We start from the raw sequence: 16,963 nt of genomic DNA, 5'->3' as shown, positions 1-16,963 counted from the left end.
TATAATGAGTGCATAAAGTCGGTCGGAAGAGTCTAATCTGGGAATAGAAAAGATCCTGTTTTTCTCAAGTAGGATCTTTTATAGTGGTAATGGAGCAGAGAGACCTACTGTAGATCCTACCATTTTTCCAGTAGCTGGGGTTAAAATCTGTAACTTTGTTTTGACAGAGACTGTCTTTCTAATTGTGCTGCCTTTCATGACAGCTTAAAAGAGTACAGTAGAATTGGTAACAACAAGGCTTCTAGGCTTTACATGGTTCTTCTTTGACAGCTTTTGTAAGCTAAAGGAGTGGGAACCAGTATGCTAATCCTCCTCGTTAGTTGTGACTGACCTGTGTAGCTCAGAGTTGACTGTGAGGGAGGGAAATGTGGAAATTGCTTGTCATTGACTTGAACAGGGATTGCGTTACATTGAGTTGCTCAGCACGGTCAGATTGTTGGATTTTTGGCAATAATTGCAATACGTGGTGCAACTCGGGATTATTTTTCATTCACAATGTGGGATTTAAGTACCAGAATGGATATTGATATTGCTTGTGTCACAAAGAGTGAAAAAAAGCTGAAGGTAATATAGAAAAAAGTTCTTTATCAAATGAGAATTTAAAGCACGTAATTGGTTTGAATCCAGGTGAAAATCTGGACGTTGCTTTTGGTTCTTACCAAGTTTTCATGTCAGAATAAGAGAACTGACTGTCTTTTGAGGGTACATTTAACAGTCAAAGAATGCATTGCAGATAAAAGGAAAGAGAAAATCTCTAAACTTCAGTATCTCCACACAGAAATCAAAGCTTTTCAAAGAATCATAGAATAATAGAATGGTTTGGGTTGGAAGGGACCTTAAAGATCATCCAGTTCCAACCCCCCTGCCATCAGCAGGGACACCTTCCACTAGACCAGGTTGCTCAAAGCCTCATCCAGCCTGGCCTTCAACACTTCCAGGGAGGGGGCGTCCACAACTTCCTTGGGCAACCTAAAAATCCTTTTGGAAAACTACCTGATTTTTATTAAAAATCAGATTGTATATACTACTGAATTTGCTTGTATTTAAGATATCCTTTCAGGGAAGGAATCATACCTATTTGTTTCTCAGGATTAAATAGTCAGATACTCCTCATTTTACAAGGGAATGTGTAAGCAACATGGTTTTGCCTCTTGGTCTCCCTGTAGGCCATTCCAATTCCAAAAGAATCAAGATTTTAGCATACGGTAGTTTGAAATACATTTTCAGTACATGTTCATAATAGATACATTCACATAAGATCAGAGTAAAGCAAAGAAATTTTTCTTTAAATTTTGCAAGTTTCTAAATTGTTTCTTTTTCTAATATCCAGATCTGGAAAAAGAGATTTGTATCTTACCTGTAGAATTGGTTGTAACACCATCTTGGAGAGACTCTTTCTTCTTACCTGTGTATGTCACTTTAATAGCAGTTCCTTGTTCTTTCACTTTTCCCCCCCATAATCAAACATGCAAAAAATTCAGGAAAAAAACCTCTGCCTAGTTTGTCTCCGTGCCTCTCACTGAAGAAAGAGCTGTAGCACCTCCAGGTGTACTCTTAGAGGAATTTTCTCTTAGTCTTCATTTTGACAGTCACCTGAGGATGCATCTGTGGTATGTTTAATAATGTACATTCATTTAAAGTTTGTAGGTTTCTTGCATGTAGCAGCATCAAGAAACATCAGTCAAAAGTTGCTTGACATTGTTGAGGAGGGAGAATGCCAGAAGCATTTTCCAGTGTACCTGTTCTGCAAATAAACAAGGATTATTTCAATCCTTATGATAAGTCATTACTATATGACATTACCTTCTAGTGGAAGGTGTCCCTGCTGATGGCAGGGGGGTTGGAACTGGATGATCTTTAAGGTCCCTTCCAACCCAAACCATTCTGTGATTCTATATGTTTTATTAGGACTAAGTTCATAAAGGAAGGATGAGTATATGAAATCCATAGGACACTTTTAGGAGACTTGAAATTCCAACAAATTATCAATAATAATCTGTTAAAATATTTACATTTTGCTTCAAAATAGTTCTTGTTTCCCATATAGTCTTTTCTCTAAGTGTGGGAGACCACATAAAATGATACCTGAATGATTCTGTTGCAACATATAAAGATAACACTGTAAAAGCTGACTCTAAAAATTAAATACAGGAATACAGTAATTTCAAAGTTAATGAAGCATGCTATCTGGAAACAAGTGGTTTATTTACATATATATAGATATTTAAATATATATATATGTATGTATGTATGTATATATAAAAACCTAAGTAGCTGTGATGTGTAATATGCAGAATAGCTTTTTTAAAAAAACCCAAACTACACATTGATTAGCTAATCATTCTGCTTATGCCTGTGTGTTTGTAGGAGTTTTGGCTACTGTGAAGCATGGCCTGCATCATGCCATGCACAAATGTTCTTTATAAAGGTTTTCTTGCTCACAGATTTGTGCTAACAGGTGTTCTCAGAGTAGTCCTCAAAGAGCAGCAGAGAAGTTGCGAACTGAGGCGCAGCCCTAGAGTGAGTCATTGTTGAGGATGGTTGAATTCCTGGTTCTTGTTGGTAGAAATTAACATTTGTAGATCACTCTCATCTCCACATGGTGTAAAGCTGTTAACTTGTTGCAATCAGTTTAATTCTTTTCATTTCTTTAATTAGCGTTCAAACTTGGCATCAGAAAGCAAATGTGCAAGCGATGAAAGCGCATTTAAGTAGTCTGAAGCAACAAAATTACATTAACTCTAATTCTGGCAGCTTGTCTTGATCATATACTCTTGTGAACTCCAAATCCTGTACTCATTGTTCTTCCTCTCAGCTTGTATTTATTTCACAGAAGAGTTTATGGAATTGTCAGTCTATTAATAACATAAAAGAAAGATCTGTCCCTGGTACCTTACCCTGTATTGATTGAGTGAATGCTGTATGTGCTTATAAGTAGATATTAATTCTTTTTTTTTTTCTTTTAAAAAAGATAATTAAAGATATTAAAGATATTAATTCTTTTTTGAAATAAACTATTTCATCCTTTTTGCTCCTACTCAGCTCTACAGGTTAATGTTCACAGCAGCTGTAACATCTTTCTGTAGAGTAGATGATGAGTCAGGGTAAGGGAGCTATATTCTTGTTCAGAGTCATGCTAAAGACAGAGGCAAAACTCATCAATGGCTTGAAACCAAATGAAGCAAAGCCAGTTACAAGTTTTCTGCAAGCTTCTGTGGGTTTTATGTTGTGCTTATTTGCTGGTTGTTACTCTCAAAATAATTTTACAAAATACTTGAACGCTGTTAGTATTATTTGGAAGGCAATAAGAAATTGAGTTGAGAAAGGAGTATGTCCTTTTTACAGAGCTCCTGTGTTGATTTCATTGTTTCACTGTTTACAATGTTCTCTAACTGATGTGACCTGCTAGTCAGAAAGGAGGAAAAAAAATCTCAAACCTATAAAATTTCAATTTTTTAATGATAAGCCAAGAAGGGCATCTTGGAGATTCCTTTTAATGAAATTCAGCCTCTCACCATGAGACAAAAACCATTTTCTCATGTTGCATTTAGTTATGGCTATTGGATGAGAAACAGAAAGGTCTCAATTTTTAACTCCTGCCACTTAAGAATTTGGATTTATCTTTGGCTACAGTCTCCCTTTTTTGCAGCATCTGTGTAGGCAAAAGATGAAATAGAGAGACAGAACTCTTTAAGAAGACTGATTTTGAAGAATTGTTACTGTGAACTTATGACCAGTCTAAAATGGGCACAAGTGCCTGGGTAGGAGAAGTGGGTTTTGGAGAGTAGCAGTGTTGCTCCAGTGCCTGCTGAAAAGAGATGCTGGGATTTTTAACTCTCCAGCAGTGGTGATGGCAGGTTGTGGCATTAGTGTTTCTCAGGTGTTTTCTTCACTTTGGGTGCAGCTTTTAGGGTTGCTAATACAGCAGCTTAGGTGATGTATTTAAAATAAAACTGAACTCCAAGTGAGAAGAGTAGACACTCCTGGGTACTCAATATGTCCAGTTATAAAAAGATAACCATGATGAAAATTGACCTCTTCTGAAAATCCATGTATCTTAATTTTGCAATAATCATGCAGGTCAAGGGAGGTGATTCTGCACCTCTACTCTGCTATGGTGAGACCCCACCTGCAGTCCTGTGTCCAGCTCTGGAGTCTTCAGCACAGGAAAGACGTGGACCTGTTGGAGCGGGTCCAGAGGAGGCCACAAAAACGATCAGAGGGATGGAACAGCTCTGCTGTGAGGACAGGCTGAGAGAGTTGAGGTCTTCAACCTGGAGAAGGCTCCAGGGAGACCTTACTGCAGCCTTTCAGTACTTGAAGGGGCCTTTAAGAAAGATGGGGACAGACTTTTTAGCAGGGCCTGTAGTGACAGGACAAGGGGAAGTGGGTTTAAACTACAAGAGGGGAGATTTGGACTAGATACAAGGAAGAAATTTTTTACTCTGAGTGGTGAAACCCTGGCCCAGGTTGCCCAGAGAGGTGGTAGAAGCCCCATCCCTGGAAACATTCAAGGTGAGGTTGGACAGGGCTCTGAGCAACCTGATGTAGTTGAAGATGTCCCTGCTCAGGGGAGTTGGAACTAGATGGCGTGGAAAGGTCCCTTCCAACCCAAATTATTCTGTGATTCTCTGATTCTTCTCATTTTGACCAGTAACAGCAAAAGAGTTTGAAATAGCTGATACCTGACTTATTCCTTGGTGACAGTCATTGAGGTCTTATTCAAGTCACCTCTCAGAAGGATTTAGTGTCTGCTGTGGCATTGGTACCAGGCATGGTTCAGACTCTCTCTGTCAAGGAGTGGTGACCTACCTCCTACACCATCAACAGAGAAAAGCGGGTGCAGGATTCAACATATCTCACATAAGCACATGAATATTGCAGTCAGGTTTTCTGCCCCCATCCCGTGAGTACGTGAAAGCTTTTAATCTTTTTGCTTTTCTTCAGCTGGAAATAGTTGGTATGAGTGAAATGGTTAACGTTCTGTCTGCAGGAGTGCTGTTTCTAACCTATCTTTCTGCTGTTTTGACCTAGAGTTCTGCTTTGGCATTATGCCCACATAAAAGAAATGGTTTGAATTGAACTATTCAGAAATATTTCTGAATGTGTACTGTTATTTAGATGCATTTGGTTTGCACAGTTTGAGTTGTATTGCCTTTAATCAGTAAACATGACAGCAGACGGTAGAAATTTCTCGATCTTGAAGTTGGTTCACAGTCTGGATGGAGAGAAAAAAGCTGTGGTTTCTATAGCAATAATTCATTTGTTAACCTGGAAGAACAGGATAATTCTACAGATAACTATTTCTCTTTATATAATGCCTATAATATACAGTATGAGGAAATGGTAACTGATGCTCTACGGTGTTGTGATTATTCATTTAATTTCTTCAAATTATTTACCGACAAAAAATAGGAAAATAAGAATTAGATATTGTCTCTGCCTGATTGTAGGTGATCCCTGTAGACTCTGAAGCTCAGAATTCACTGAAGCAGGCAGGGCTTAAATTCATTCTGATGCTGGGCAGATTGCTCTCTGGTTAACAAGGCAGCAGCATTTCTATTTACATTTCACTGCCTATCTTCCTATCTTGAAGCTTCAAGTTTACAGAATGCAGAGATGACTAAAGCTGAAAATTGCTGTTCTGGTCTCCTTCTGGAACTGCTTGTGACTTTTATGTTATTTTTAATAATGTAATGATAACATATTTTAACACGTACTGTACGTCTTCCCTTCAAGACAGCTGCGGTCTTCCTTGTGCAAACTGCCTTAGCAGCAATCCCTGTGATTGCCAGGCTGGTAGGAAGGAAGTAGCATAAAGTGTTGCAGGGAAAAGATGTTTCTTTTTTTCCTTCCCCCCCCTGGTCTCTGCTAGTATCTCAGAATTCCATGAAGTATATGTAGATATGTAGAAATTATTTCCCTTCCCTCAATAAATGTACTTTATTTTCACAGTTTCCACCTGAATAAAATAAAATCTTAATTTCACACCGTGGACTGCTGTTAAAGTTTGCAAGTGTTTATCTCTTTAAGTTGTAAAGATAAAACTAAGGAATTTATGATAATAAATTATGGAAATATGTGTTCGGGGAATTATGGAAGTGATTGTAAAAGTGTTTCCAAATATAAGCTGAAATTGAGCACTGGAGCTTCATTACAAAGTGAATACTGTCTGGAGCATCAAAAATGGGAATGGTTGGAGAAAAGATTGTTCTGCAGCCTTATCTATAGTTGGGGTAAGGAAGATGAGTTAAAAATACCCCAAACAAACACACACACAAAAAAAAAAGAACTAAAAAACCTAGAGTTCCTCTGAACTGCTTCAGTCTTGTAATTAACGGACTTTTCTGTATTAGAACAAAATGTTAAATATATTAGTGTTTTCATTTGGAAGGTCGCAAATTCTTTCTATCACGACTTGAGCCTTTCCCTGACGTACGTTTTCTTTTCCTCCTCCTGAGGCACACACTTCAGTCTCCTGAGTAAACTTTGTTTTCTGCATATTTCACCATGACGTGGGTGCAGGGCCAAATGGGAAGTGGTTTGTGTTCAGTTCTTGCTGTTAGGCTTTTGTACACATGTATTGTTACTTTGCATGTTTTATGTTCTCATTATGACTGCATTTGTTTTCACAGCCTGAGGAAGAGCTTGATCCTGAAGAGAGGGACAACTTCCTCCAACAGCTTTACAAGTTTATGGAAGACAGAGGTAACACTGAAATTTGTATTTATTTAGTTTTTATATGTTTTTTTTTTTTAATATCTGGCTGATTTTTTTTAATGGCTTTTAAAAATTGCTTTTAAATGTAATTGGTGTTATTATGAGCATATTCTTACGTCAGTGAAAAAGGATAACAGCTAGTCTGGTGCAAGGGAAAACACTTCTACCCATTTTCAGATGTGGCAGGTCTGCTTCCAGTACTTTGAAGCACAGAGCACAAAGGAAACTGAAATCCTTCCTGAGGTGTTTTGGTTTTGTTTTGCTTTCACAAAACTTTTTTTTAATGTTAACAATCTCTGTTAAATAAGCTCTTGGTTGATTTCTTGTTGTGACAGCCGTGGCTGGGAGCTCTGCTGCTGTTAATCTCAGGCTGGAACCTGAGCAGGCTATTCATGGATGGTGGAATTGAACCAGCAGAGAGTGGGAGACGTGCCATCTTCAAGTCTCCTTGCAGAACTCTCTTCACCTGAAGAGACAACTTAAAAGATTCTACTTTGTCCAGTAGCTAGAACAAGAAAATAGCATCTTTTAAATGTCTTTCTTTAGAGAATTAGGTGAGAGTGTTATAAATTGGGATGAAGTCCTGGCATAAGGCATACATTGGAAGTGCACGCACAGTGTAAAGAGAGAGGGAGGCACTTGCTGATTTGGGAGAACTGGTCATAAGCCATTTGCATTTGCAGTTGTGATGAGACTGACACTAAAATGGAAGGTTTTCTGTTCCTTGGCTGCACACATGCCTTTTTTAAAAAAAAAAAAAGTATTTAAGCCTGGGAGGAGTTTTATCTTTTAGAGTATATTTGTTTTATTCATTTTACTCATGAACTCCCTGTATCAATTTGAATACTGTAAGTGTTAATCCTGCAATAACATTGGTGGAGGTAGATTTTTTTTTTCTTTTTCCTTGACAAAAGTTACCTGAATGATATTTCCATAGCAGCACAGAGTACAGCAAATGTTGATGAACCTGAGTTTGAAATAACCAGAGCTAAGAGTAAAATGGAAAGTCCATGTAGTGTCTGAATATTTTCCCCCCCTTTTTTTTTTCTTGGGTGTTAAAATTGGTGAGGAAATTGGGTTACCTTTGTGAAAGAGGCCCTGTATCCCCATTAATGAGGTGTGTTCTAGACCACAGAATTGTAAAAGAATAGTTCCAAGTCTGTTCAATATTGCCAGTTCTTATCACAGGTTTAGAAATTGATCATGTATTTTAGCAAAGTATCCTGGAGTTCATCCAGTATAATTTTGAGGCCTCTTGTGTATGACCAGTGTTTCTAGAGAATAACCTGCCTTGGGTGAATAAGAGGCTATGTTGGGGTGAGGAAAAAAATCCCTATGCTGCTGGACTGATCCACAGTTTTCTTTCTTTTCTAGTAGCCTGATTCTTCCCCCTTTTCTGTTTTCCTCCTTCCTCACTCCCTTTCCTAAGCACTCTTAGACTACAAACCAAGTAGGGCTCATGTCAGGGACTTGTAGAGGCTGAAGAAGGAAGCATTTTGTGCACTGAATTTGAACTCTCAGTCCAGAAGCTATTCTTTAAGCTAGTATGTCAATTGAGCATGTACAGGATTTTTTTCAGGACTGGGTCTTTCCCCCTGCCTGCCTACTTCCCCCCCCACCTCTGTCCTCATAGGAAGATTTCTGTTCCCACCAGATTCACTCTACATTCTCTTCTCTCAGTACAAATGTTTTGATTCGTGTAATCATGACAGTATTCCCAGAGTCCTATACAGTTACTTTAATGATTCCAAATATAATTGCATGAAGATGAAGGAAGATGAGAAGCAGCAGGGAGGAGGTTTGATATCCTTCCTCGCTGGGAGGAATACTGTCTATGTACACAGCCTCTTGCCCCAAGTCACTTCTGGTTTCTCCTTCTTTTGCAATTAATTATTTTTCTTTATGTCATTGCCTCTCATCTGATTTGAGTTCTTTCCTTTTCCCAGAACTGTCCCAGATATTCACATCCTGTTAGGCCTTTGTGCTTTTTTCACATTCTGACCATTTGCCTGCATATCTTTTTCTAATCCAACATTTCTGCTTCTTCCCCATTCCTTTCTGACCACAGTGTTTTGAGTTAATCTCTTTGCACGTTGCTATATTCCAGCATTCATCAGGCGTTCTGTAGAGCTCGCTGCAGTTCTGGCTGTCCCCCTGCTCAAGAGAGGAACAGTGGGATGCAGCCAATTGGATGAGGGTTATTGCACAAATCTGAAAAGGAGGTTGAGAAATCAGAGTTATCAAGCAGCTGGTGCCAGTATGCTAATAAACCACCCAGAAATAAGTGATGCATTCAAAAGAGGGTGAATCCTTAATTGGTGGTTGGAAACTAGTGACATGTGACATATTTTAGAACTATTAAATACAGATTTTAAAATGTAGAAAGATATTAGTAATCAAATGTGTGCTAAAGGAATGGAAGAAACAGTTTGGTGTTCTTTGTGATAGCTTCTTACTTCTGGTTTTGTTTTATTTAGGTACTCCTATCAATAAACCACCTGTTTTGGGCTACAAGGACCTCAATCTCTTCAAACTTTTTAGACTGGTTTATCAGCAGGGTGGGTGTGACAACGTAAGTGTCAGATGTTTCCTGAACTAAATATGAGTATTCATTCTTAGGCTGTGGCTTGTGGCTGTGTTAGATGTTATTCCTTAATGTTCTTGGTTAACAAAACCTGAAAATTGCTTTTTCTTCCTTTTTTCCCCCCCAAAGATTGAGAGTGGTGCTGTATGGAAGCAAATTTATATGGACCTTGGCATTCCTATTTTGAACTCGGCTGCTTCCTACAATGTAAAAACTGCTTATAGAAAGTAAGTTCTCATCTTGTATAATGGTGGAAATGTTTTTTCCTTCTTTTTAGTAGCCTGTACAAGATTCAAGCAATTTTTGATAGCTTAGTGAAACAGTAGTTGACATTCTTCAGTTAATGAACAGTTCTGAGCGTTTTCTAGTGCTGAGAGTTGACATGGTGGAGGAAAAGAGGGAGTGGAGTGCTCAGGGCTACCTAAGTTTCTGTTGCTCTAGTACATTAGAATTCCACTCATTTTCTTATCCAGAAGCATTCACTTCCAGCATGTGATGATGCCATTTCAGATTACAACAATGAAATTTATAAAAAAAAAGCTTTGGCAAATTCAGCATTGCAGATTACAACAATGAAATTTATAAAAAAAAAAAAGCTTTGGCAAATTCAGCATTTCAATTTATGGTGATTAACACGAACAGACTCTGTCCTCAGTCTGTAGATGCTGCATGCAGTGAGGAGAATTTTGTAGCAGTTTCTTTAACTTCCTGAAAAATGTTCATAGAGATAGACATGTTTTAGATTGTGTATTTAAATATTGTCTTTGTGGAATAATGACTTTAGGGCTTAACTATGTACATTGCTATGATGGATGTGACAGTATTAAGTAGAAAAATCACTGCTTGTAATGAAAAAATGCATATATCTTTTTATTCTGACCCTTGGTTTTCAGTTGTGTTTTAACTTTTGAAATGGAAACCTTTTAGGAATGACACTTTTCAAGCTCATTTTCTAAATAAAGATTATCTTTATTATTTATCATCCTGGAAGTTTGACAAGAAGCAATTGGGCTTTTTTGAGTAAAAGGGAAGAATGAGGTTCTCTTGACTCGAACCTAAGGAAATTTGGCTGATTGAATAGGGATGACTAATGACTCAACTCATGTTAATGTTGATGAAGATGAAAATATTCAGACTATCTTCAGTGGGATTTGAACTGGGAACGTATTTAAGGTCTGTATTTTACAGAGAAGAGTGTTTATCATAAAAAGAGTAATTGGTAAATACGTACCAGGTTCTGTTATAGTGGAAATATTTATGTTGTATGGACACATAACAGGATGTTGTAACTTGCTACTTCGTATTTCTCTCACCTGTAACTGGATTAGAGTGTGCACACAGGCAGCTACCAGAGAACAAGCTGATGAATGACAGTTTACCCTGCAGTAGTGACTTCTTTGTGTGCTCATGTTCTAATACGAGGTGGTTTTAACTGTCATTGTGCATTTGCAAAACAGTGTACGTGTTCTTAGGCTTTACTGTCATGAATTCATAATTGGATGGGGATGAAGTTAAATATCTGGAAAGCACCTGTGTGTATTCTTTCTCACTATTAGACTTGTGTGCATAATTGTTTCATTTCAAAATCTTCTCTGGCTTTTAATTTTTTGTTTATTCAGGTTTGGGTTTTTCTGTTTTGTTTTGTTTTTTTTTTCCCCCAAAGTTCCTGCTCCTCTTGGTTTTCTGTGATCAGGAAAATAGGTTTTATGCACTTCAATAAATAGAAAATGAAACATGAAATACAATTGAAACTTTATTTGTATCTATAGGTATCTTTATGGTTTTGAAGAGTACTGCCGTTCTGCAAACATTCAGTTTAGGACCATCCATCACAATGAACCAAAAGTGGTAGAAGACATACAGACACACGTGGAACCAATGGAGGAAGGTGTGAAAGAGGAACAAAAAATGCCCCCAACAGAAGTTAAAAAAGAAGCAGAAGAAAATTATTCCAGCAGTGAAAGTGAAAAAGAAGAAATAGAACTAAGATCCCCAAGGGTAAGTGGTTTGAACTGATTTCTGTTTAGTACTTCACAAAACCCCTTTGTATAGTGAACAGTTGACATAATGAGTTTTCCCTTGTGGAGTAATTGTACGTTGGCTGTACTTGTACAAGCCTAGGACAGGGTTCTGTGAACACAGAGTTGGTGTTAACTGTGTTCTGCCGGTGAGCAGAGTCAGTTTGGATTATTTCTTCATATTCTAAACCATCCATGGGATTTACCCAGGCTGTGTTGGATGGCAGACAGGTTTTGATTCTGGGGTGGCTCGAGAGCTGTACGTCATCACAACAGTGAAACTCAGCAGGACAGTCTTGGTTGTGGGTAAGAATTTCCACGGGCACGTGGAATCTGGAGCTTCCCAGCAAGAAGCAGGAATATCAAGGGACTGCTACAGCTTGAAGAATTAAAGGAAGACCCATTTCTCAGAATTTATTTTTATCACAATATCTCTTCTTTTAATAACAAAAACACTACAATTTTACAGTATGTAGACAGAAGTAGAGGGAGGAGCATTTAAGTTTTGTCTTCCTTTGTGTTTGAATGCTGATGAGATGAGGGATGTATTAGTCATTACATAGGTAAGACCAGTGACTCATCAGCTAGTGGATACTCAACCTGATGGAGACTACAAGAGTGTTTTTAAGGTATTGAGTATAACTCTGTCGCACTCCTTTTAATTCTGTTAAAAGAAGATTTTACGTTCCTTAATGGAGCATGATTACTGAAGGACAAGGAATTGCTACTTTTAAAATAGTTCAAGTTGTAAGGATTCTGTTTGACTAAAATGTAATTCTATTAAAGTACTTCTTGCAAACCAGCTTTTAAGGTAAGTATGTGGCCTTTAAAATTAATAGATAAAAAGACAGAGTGTAAACACAAGTTTAGCTTGCTATTACATAATAGTTTTCTAGCTAACTGCAAGTGGTTTTTCCAGGCTGTATCAGCCTTAATGAACTTGCTGGCCTGACATTAGCTCTGTTGTTAGTTTGTTCATTTATTTTTTGTTTTTGGAGAAAACTGGTGAGAGGTTAAAGAAATGTAAGAATTTTTTTGTCTTCTTTGTCATTGGCTTTCTATGATAATTTGTTAATAATTAAATATTATTTGGTTATGTAAATACTAATAAAATTATTTGGTTTGGGAATAAAGTTATTACTTTATTAACCCAGTCACAAGCTATCTATTTATGAATTAATATTTTTCCAAAGTATTTACTATTATGCTACTGTGAATTTTAATCACTATAGTGCCTTCATTACTGTCATCTTTGGATGGCCTCCAGATAATTAATTTTGCATTCATAACGTATTTTAAATGTTCTGATTACAAAGCAATGACTCTCAAGGGACTTCTAATAGTAAAATGATAAATCTGTACTAGATCCCCAAGAACCAGATAGTCCCAGACAGCAATTGTCCATCTACTCAAAGTACCTGTTAAAAGTGCAATACTTAATGTTTATTCTAAAGCTGACAAACTTCTGTTCTGTGAAATCAACAGGTGGCTGTAAGGATGGAAGATGCCTTCTCTCCGTAGTCCTACACAAGCACTTTAATTACTGCTATTGCTGCAGCTGAGCAAGGCATTTTGGCCCTTTCTATCAGGGCAATGCAAACCAATGTCCTGAAATCCCCCAGCAGTTAATCAGAAGCTCATCCTCTTTATTCTAAACCAAGCAGAATGGCTTTATTTTACTTTTTTCCATGATAACAAGACTTAAAGCTATTGAGATTTTAGAATATTTTGCTTTTTGGTGTTATGTCCAGCTTTTCTTCTGTACAGGAATAGTATGTTTCACTTTTAGCTGAGATTTGGAGAGGCTATACAGAGAACAGTTGACAAGAGTCATTGAACTGATCTTATTTCTGTTCTAGGGACGAAGACGACTTGCCCGTGATGCAACCCCTGCTAAAAAAGATAGTGAAGAGGATAAAACACAAGACAAATTAAAAGACAGTAACAAAGAAAACAAAGATATAGAGGAAATACCTGAGAATGCAGAAAAGAAAGAAAATGAAACTCCATTAGGGAGGAAAAGTACACCAAAGCAAAAAGAGAAGAAAATTAAAAAGCAGGAGGATTCTGATAAAGAGTCAGACGAAGAGGAAGAGAGGCAGAGAGAGAGGTAAACGTTGGCTTGTATCACCTGCTTGCAAGCATGTCTGTGTCATGATCGAGCTGTACTCCAAGCAGGACTTAGGCACAGAGTTGGAGGTCTTACCAACTAAAATGTGGAAATCAGAGACTAATTCACTCAGCCAGACAGGAAAGGGAAAATTGTAGAATCTGCTGTACTGTATGGAAGCATCTTTTTCTGGTAGATGCCAGACAGTATTTTTCACTTTCATTTTCCTGAAGGTCTCACCAAGGTTGTGTTGGTGTTCTGTCACACCAGTACGTACAGACAGCACACAGACCAAGCTATAAGTACAGCAGGTGCTGTATGGATGCTGAGGAGCTGTTTGGGCAGATTGTTCTGGGCAGTTGAAATATAAATGGAAAAGAAAGCTGCTCTTCTCCTGTGCTTTTGTTTAAGTGCTTAGTGGTGGCTGGGGAACCTCCAGCTTGCTTGTTTTCATTGTTACTTGATGTATTGTAAGCAGGCAGGAAGGGGAGCAGCTAATAAAGCAAAGGAGAAGGAAAGAGGGAGTTTGAATGAAACCTAGAGGTAGCTTGAAGAGGGGATGAAGAGACATGAAAGAGCAGAGGGAAAATAGCATCCAGAGACTTAAGCTTGACAAGTTGAATTGGATTTATAGTCCTGGTTACAGATGAGTTGTGAGCAGGTGACTGATTTATTACCAGACCAGTAGACCTCCTCTTAGCTGACTTAGGCTGTGGCCGTGGGCAGTGTCTGACCTGTTTAAGCTGCTTTCCTACCTTGTTTTTATTTCTGTGTGGCTAAGTGGTGTGGACACAAGTTGATACCGAATAAAGTCTGATAGGGGTATTGCATGTTTTCTTCTAAAGAGCTTTGAGGAATGGGAAAAACACACAATTATTTTAAAGAAAGTGTCACTTGCAATGCAGAAATGCCTCAAAGGAAGACACAGTGTGGGTGTGCAGCAGGTTGGAGAGGTATGTCAGGTGACTAAGGCATCCAAGAGTTTTCTTTAAGTGGTGCTGATGATACTTGTCCTCTTTCTTTTAATTGTTTGCCACAAGATAGCTCATTTTTCACTGAAGGTTAGCAAACACATTTCATTAAAAGCAAACCCATAGTCTTTTTTGGTGACTTTTTTTGTAGTTTTAACTTTTACATTATGCTAAATTCACCCTGAAATAGAGAGAAAAACATAGGTAAAAATAGGTTAGGCTGTAATTCTTGAAAATATGTTTAAGTAGAACATTGAAATATTAGATATAGCTATAGTAAGAGGTAGATACAGCTGATAAGAGCTGTGTAGACACTTCTAATCTTGATTAAACATTGTTATTGTAATCAGCTTTTTTTTTTTTCCCAATGGAATGGTGTTTGTGTCCCTGAGAGAGGTTCATTGTGATGGCGATTCAAACGTTTGTGCACTGTTAGTGAGCTGTAGCCTATTAAGAACACTGTAGAAAAACTTTTTTTCTAATAGTGTGTCAAAATCAAGTCTATTTTAAAAATTGAATTTAGTTCTTCCTGTCTTATTTAGGAGCTAACACTGAGTTAACTTCTTCTTCTTTTTGTATTATCAAAATACACGTAAGCTTTGAGGTAGTGGTACACCTAATAAATTCCATTTTAAATACAGTACAATTTTCTGGATGTTTTTGGCACTTACCTCTATTCTAAGTCCTATTTTTGATTTTTGAAAGCTGTGTTCAAGCTAGAGGCAGTGCAGGGTGTAGAAAAAGAGAAAACTTTTTCTTGCAGCCTTTTGCTTTTGTGGTAGCTTGGCTACGCTAGTTAAACGTTAAAACTTTGATTGTCACTAATTAGTGGACATTTTAAATACACTTTATTGCAGAGAGGAAATTGAGAACAAAGGAGAGTCAGAAGGTGAAGAGGATGAGGAGGACACAGAACCCTGCCTGACTGGAACCAAAGTGAAAGTAAAATATGGACGTGGAAAGACTCAAAAAATCTATGAAGCCAGTATTAAAAGCACAGAAATTGATGATGGAGAAGTTTTATATTTAGTTCATTACTACGGTTGGAATGTAAGGTGAGGGTAACAAATGGCCTTTCATTTCTTTCTTTGTTAAAAGGATTATTTGCAAAAGAATTTTTGATTTTTTTAAGAAAAAAAGAGAAAGATAAGTTACTTGGCTCCAAATTGAATTATCAACTCAGTAACAAGATCTGACTCTATTACACTTGTCAGTGTTAGTGATTTTGTTCATGGTATGACAACATTGAATAGAAATCTCAGAACATTCTTACTTGTATGTTTCCAGGTTTCCATCTGGCTTGAAGTGAGTCACCCTCAAATCTTACAGTTTACTGTGTCAGCTACTATTAGCACTATCAGACTTTTTTATTAAAGGGAGTCATTGATAATGGTGAAGACCTCTACAATTAAGTGTATCAAGCACTGAAATTTTGGCAACAAAATTTATTCTTGTATTGAACGTTAGATGTGATTATAAAGAATAGTTTTTACATGTAGAGAGGGCTGAGTTGTTACATGTAGAGTGCTAAAGAAAGCACTACAGAAAAAAAGTAATCAAATGCTTCTCTTGGTAGCCAAATGCTTTATATTCAGTACTGCTGTAGAAATGGCTTTTGTTGTTGTTGTTCTTAAGAGTATTGTGATTATGTAGACAAAAATAGCACAAAATTAATCATTTTTAAAACAAAACACTTCCAGTTTATACCTTGACATGTTCCAAATCCATACATTTCTAAGTAAACTAAGCAAATTTCTTTATGTGGCAACATACAGTTTATGGGGGGGTGTATCCCCCCAGTAATTACATGTGTCCCTTTATTAATAAACTCATGAGATTTTGAGGAGCACTAGTAGTGTATTTGTGCTTTTCAGAATCTCACCCAGTTTGTTGCTAATTTTAAAAAATTCCTTTTAAAAAAACAAAGTGTATTTTACTGTTGAGGCGTGGCATGGTGAAAACTGCCCTTTGTGTATGGTGTGAAATTACTGATGAACTTTATAGCTGACTCAGTGCCCTGAGTTCCAGTGCTTTGCTAGCAAGAGACAGGGAAGTTGGCACCTCCATTCCCCCATCCCATAAATCTTTTTTTATGGGCTAGAAATGTAATTCTTCTTTCTACTGCCAGATACTGCATGTGTTTGTAAATATATACTCTGCTTTCCTGCTTCTCCTTCATAAATATTTTCTGTAACTCAGTCTTTTAATCCTCATATTGCAAACAATTTCTTTATATGCAGTAATAAGTGTGCTGTTATTTACTTTTAGATATGATGAATGGGTGAAAGCTGATCGGATTATCTGGCCTGTGGACAAAGGAGGACCAAAGAGAAAACAGAAGAAAAAAACAAAAGTAATGGTTTTTTCCTTAAGTTTTTTTGTGGTACAATACTTAACAACTATCACTCTTCATTTTTGAGTTTTGGGGTTGTTTTGTTTTGGTTTTTTTTAAGTTGTTCAGTCCACAGTCTAGATTTTTACTTGAAGTGTAGAGCAAAAGGAAAAAAGCTTTGATGATCAGCAGTGAAACATTAATAAAGTTTTGTTTTTGTTTTTGTTT

General features: G+C 37.3%; 1 protein-coding gene across 1 annotated transcript; it reads left to right on the top strand.

Moving 5' to 3' along the window:
* Window positions 1-516: 516 nt before the first annotated feature.
* LOC104526059 (AT-rich interactive domain-containing protein 4A-like) lies at window positions 517-16,756 on the top strand (the record flags this gene model as incomplete). The annotated part of the gene is made up of 8 exons (XM_010169405.1): window positions 517-564; window positions 6,636-6,708; window positions 9,198-9,292; window positions 9,434-9,531; window positions 11,074-11,302; window positions 13,182-13,432; window positions 15,261-15,458; window positions 16,672-16,756. Coding segments are annotated over exons 1-8 (1,077 nt in total), but the record flags the coding sequence as incomplete, so codon positions are not given.
* Window positions 16,757-16,963: the final 207 nt, after the last annotated feature.

Source organism: Antrostomus carolinensis, unplaced genomic scaffold, assembly GCF_000700745.2.
Source record: "Antrostomus carolinensis isolate BGI_N321 unplaced genomic scaffold, ASM70074v2 scaffold11226, whole genome shotgun sequence".
Lineage (NCBI taxonomy): Eukaryota > Metazoa > Chordata > Aves > Caprimulgiformes > Caprimulgidae > Antrostomus > Antrostomus carolinensis.
This window is presented reverse-complemented; position numbering and strand designations above follow the sequence as displayed.